General features: G+C 36.8%; 1 protein-coding gene across 1 annotated transcript; it reads right to left on the minus strand.

Moving 5' to 3' along the window:
- Nucleotides 1-3,064: 3,064 nt before the first annotated feature.
- Nucleotides 3,065-3,934, minus strand: LOC310635405 (small ribosomal subunit protein uS9-like). Its single transcript, XM_083354317.1, has one exon. The coding sequence runs from the start codon at nt 3,906-3,908 to the stop codon at nt 3,534-3,536; it is 375 nt and encodes a 124-aa protein (XP_083210443.1). The 5' UTR covers nt 3,909-3,934; the 3' UTR covers nt 3,065-3,533.
- Between the last annotated feature and the right edge of the window lie 1,229 nt (nt 3,935-5,163).

The raw sequence follows: 5,163 nt of genomic DNA on the forward strand, positions 1-5,163 counted from the left end.
AGTATAGTATCATTTTTCTCAACGTTAGCATCTTTAAGATGTATGGACTCCAATTCCCAGAATTCCCCAACCAGCATGCATGGGGAAATTTTGAGAATTGAAATCCATACATCTTAAAGTTGCTGAGGTTGACAAACATTGATATACATACATGAATCTAAGTTTTAAAAGAGTGTACCGAAGTGCTGCTCATCCACAACAGATTTACTAGTTGTTGGGAATTTGGGAAGAATGAGCTTGTAGAACTGACATTTATAAGTAATATCAGAGAATTAGCCCAGTCAACTATTAAAATTCTATAAATTAATTAGATTATTTTAAATACACATATAGAAAACAGCAAGAGATAATAACAGCTCACTTTATGAAGCAGATAGCATAGCCACTCCATTTTATATGCAATGGAAGACTACTTCTAACACTAATTCTGAATCATGTGACAAGGGTGAGGAAACAAAATAGCATTTACCAGCTGGGAGGATGAAAATAGCCTTATGGGACTTTATTCATGAAGACCTATGTAGATTTTTTACTCAAAAGATAGTTGAAAGTTAATATTAGAAATGTTTTGGATATTTTGGAATACTTAGAATAATATAAAACAAGCTTCACTGATTGTTATATAGATGGATTTTTTTTTGAAAGATATGGAATTTGGTGACAATTTTATTAAATGGATAAATGGATATGGGTGGCTAGGGGGGATATATTTTAGTTTTTCAGATTCCTTTCTAGATCTTTTATTAGATCTTCAGAAAGGTATGCAAATTATGTTTACCTTTATCTGCCTATTGATGTCTGGTTTGTTTGAATGTCAAGTCACTCGGAATTCTCTAACATTTTGGGATTTGGTTTTGTCTAAGATGCTAATAGTTTCCCAATTGAACCCATGGCTGAGTCTATGTGTCGTGAGATCAGGGAATTTTTGTCATGTCTTCTGACAGCTACTTGGTATTTGTGGATGAGTTCTGCTAGTTTGCTAGTCTTCTGCTTGTCTCTTCTATCTAGAGCAGGGGTAGGCAACCTTGGCTCTTTTATGACTCATGGACTTCAACTCCCAGCATTCCTGAGCCAGCATGGCTCAGCTTGGAAACTTCTCCCTTTCCCCTCATCATGGCTGGCTCAGGAATTCTGGGAGTTGAAGTCCATGAGTCATAAAAGAGCCGAGGTTGCCTACACTTGATCTAGAGGCTGTTACAGTGCTTAGACTTGATTTTTCTTCCTGGGCTACAGGGTGGCTTGAAGGGCTTTAGTTGGTTGGCCTGCTGTAGTGACGACATGTGATTGTCATAGCCTGTTGTTGTTTTTTCTGGGATGTTATAGTGTTACCAGATTGTCAAATTTGAGATTTGTGTGCACGTTTGCGGGTGCTCAGACCAGATTAATGAATGAATGGGCAGAAAGAGAGAGAGGGATAGGGAGGGAGGGAGAGAGGGAGGGAGGGAGGGAAGGAGAGATAGGGAGGGAGAGAGAGAGGGAGGGAGGGGGAGAGAGGGAGGGAGGGAGAGAGAGGGAGAGAGAGAGGGAGAGAGGGAGAGAGGGAGAGAATATGAATATATGTGGTTGTCCTTACTGGACTTTTAGTAACAAAAGTTTAATACAATATTTTGATTTTTTTTTAATTAAGAGATGAGGTTTGGAGATAATTATGTTGTATTTAAAGATGGTAGATAAGCTACTAATTTTTTTTTAACCTGTTGGGATGAAGGAGAAAGGGTTTTTCCCCTCTTTCTCCTGTCCTTTTCTTTTTTTGCCCCGCAATTTTTTTTCTTTTCTATTTTTCTATTTGTAGTTTTTATAGTTTGCACCGGCTTTTTATTTCATAAATACGAGGAGGACTCAAATAGACATTGAGTATTTTATTTGAAAGTAAACTTCGACCCAGCGTCTTTTTTTTTTTTTGGAGTTCAAAATGTTTTTGTTGCATGCAGAAATGAAAATTTGTTTTCTTTGTAGCAGTTCAGTGATTTCATAAATGCAATACAGTGTAGTTTTTTATACATAGCATAAAGGTAAAAAATGATAAGTGCAGTGTTATCTTCATTTTAGATGTCAAAAGGGTTTTGTGGCTCCCAGTGTTTTCTTTTTTGTGGGAAATGGATCGAGGTGGCTCTTTAAGGTTGCCGACCCCTGGTTTAGAAATTGTTAAGTTTATTTCAGTGATGCCTACTTTTCTTGCCAGTTATACTCCCACTGTAATCCTAAGGACAATTGGTATAAAGCATTATAATTATTTACACACTGCAGGGCTTCTAATCCTCATTATAAGTGACTCTGTTTGATTCAGAAATAATATTTATTATTTTTCAATTCAGCGGATTTGTGCTTCAGTCTACGCAATAACATTGCATGTGTAGGTTCATTTACTGCAGCTAATAAGAAACCTTACAAATCTTTGGTTTCATTTTGATAGGTATCCCATTGATTTTACTTGAGTTAAATATAAATCACACACAGAAGCATAAAATCTGCTCTTCTAAACACAGCCTATGCCCAGAAGTAAATGAAGCAAATCCTGTATCCATGCTACTGTCATACATCTCCTGTGCAAAAAGCTGCAGTAGTAATAAATAATGTTTATATAGTACTGTACCTGTGTGATGTTGTGTCATCATGAATCACTCAGAAATGACAGCCCAGAGGAAAGAAACTACAAAATGCTTACTAGAATAAAGTAACAGAGGCAGTGGGATTTTTTTTAAAAAAAATTCACTTGACAGATCCATTTGGTCACATGCTGTTAAGCCCACAATGATAGAATTTCAGGGCCTTATTTCTAACAGGAGGATTACATTTTTTATGTGCCAAATGCTGTCCAACAGCAATTGCTACTAGTTCTTGGATCATTTCCCCATTAGCTGCTCATACAACAATGACTGGGTGATTATGCAAATATGCTATATGTCAGTGCTTAGTGAAATGGTTTAAATTAGTGTTTCATGACTATGTACTGGATTCCATAGAACCTGATCTCTTGTCATTTCAAAGTCCTGTCCTTTAAGGTATAGAAAGGTTTCACAGCAGTAAAGAAATCATGCTATTAATATATTAGTGGGGACTCTCTGATTTCTTATACTGTGGGGATTGTTGTCTGATTTGTTGAAAGATTCTCATCAGAGCTATGCTTGACTCATGCTTCATCAGAGGTCATCAAAAGGATGAAAACTTTCCTTATTGAACCTGAATGTAGCTGAACTCTCTCTGAGGAAGTCAGTACCAAGCAAAATAGAATAGAATAATAACTTTATTGTCACTTTGAATGTACACTAATCGGCATACATTAAAATGAAATTTCATTGCATACAGCTCTCAAAGGGTCACCACCTCAGATATACACTACATAAATGTGGCAAAAATAAATAAATAAATAAATAAATAAATAAATAAATAAATATGCATATATCCACATATATTATATGACACAGAGAAACAACAGTCTAGTTTCAAATAGACAAAAAAGTTTCCTTTTAACGATAGGATTTTTGGTAACATGCACAAGCACCAGGTCCACCAAACTTCTTGGACTCACAACGTCAAGGATCAGCAACTAACAGGGTCCTATCATACTGGATGAGGCTATCCTTTATTTCTTTCTTAGAAGCTACATGAACATATTTCTGGTAATAAGCCACCAGTGCTTTGGAAATAGATTGCTGAATTGCGTATGTCAGTGCCACATGACCGCCACCCTTCACACGGACTCTTATGTCAAGTCCTGCAAAGCGTTCTTTGCCCAAAAGAAGTACCGGTGCAAGCAGTTTGTATTGGAGAGTTCTGGGTTCAATCATTTCCAGAGGCCTTCCATTCACCTTAATAAGTCCATATCCTCTTTTGCAGTGAGCAACTGCAGTAGCTGTTTTATTCCTGCCGAAAACCTGAACGCTCTGGAGGGGCCCCTTAGCAGGCATGGTGCCTTCGGCAAAAGCAGCAGCGAAAAAAAAGCAACAGTCTAGTTCGGGTTATGTATACATGTGCATGGCGAGAAAAACGAATCTTGCGAGTTTACCAGACAGATGGCATAGGGGAACAAAGCTATTACAGCTTTGTTGGTAATGGTGTTTTCATGGAAAGTTTATGAATGCTTCTACTATAAACTGGCACAAAGCTTGATGGATAATCATTACACCCACTTTGTAGAATTTGAGAGAAAGAAAAAAGAGGTAACCCATCTCTTGCTAGGAGATCTTTATTCAGAAAATATAGTCAAAGAAACCTTAGCCCAGTTTGATGAAGCAATCATTCACTTCCAGCATCCTGTTTTCTCTTCTTCTGCTATGATCCTTTTTTTCATTTCCTGTCCAGGGCCTCATATTCTCTAGAAGTTTGTTCAAGGTCTCTTCTACCATTTTTAATCCCACAGAAAGAGAGAACAATTATCAGTACATCTAGAGTCTGCCCGTCATATCCTGTATACAGGAACCTGTTAGCTATCAAGCTTGTTCTTTCTGCTAATATCACATTATATAAAATATTGGCTATAGAGAAACAGAGTAGTAATATATTTCATCTTACACTAAAAAAAATCAGATATAAACCCAGAAAGCATTAGGCTTTATTTATCTAGTCTGCAAACATCTGTATAACCAAACCACTACCTGGCAACACAGAGTTTGTCTTCTATATCACCTTGTCATCATTTAACAGTCATGCTCATTTTTTTCAGCCCAGGAAAGGGAAGCCTAAAACTAAACATCACTCATTATACTGGACAACAAAGGTTTTGCTTCCTGAACACTTTTGATTGTATCTTATAGATGTTTTTGCTAATCACAAAAGTAATCTTTTATTTACACCTCTTTATCCTAAATTTAACCTATCATATACCATTTTATAGAAATCTTCTGTTTTATAAAATAGCAAGGTACATCCTCCAATACCTATTGATTGTGCTGCACAGATGAAAGAAACATACCAAAACATGAAATTGTTGTTGAAGCACATCCACTACACCAAATACAACTGGAATAACTCTGGAGATCTAAAAGTAGTGCTTCGGCTACTTGGAATGCAGCAACTGTTGTTAGATATGCAAATGGGACAGCCCTGCAAAAACATTGCATTGCAATAAAAAGAAATGGCAACTCCAGATGAATTTGGATCCAAGGCAGAGAAAAGGTGGCACATGAACCACATGTTGAATTGATAAAATGTTTTTGTCTCTGT

This window comes from Vipera ursinii, assembly GCF_947247035.1.
Source record: "Vipera ursinii genome assembly, chromosome: 2".
In the NCBI taxonomy this organism is placed as follows: domain Eukaryota; kingdom Metazoa; phylum Chordata; class Lepidosauria; order Squamata; family Viperidae; genus Vipera; species Vipera ursinii.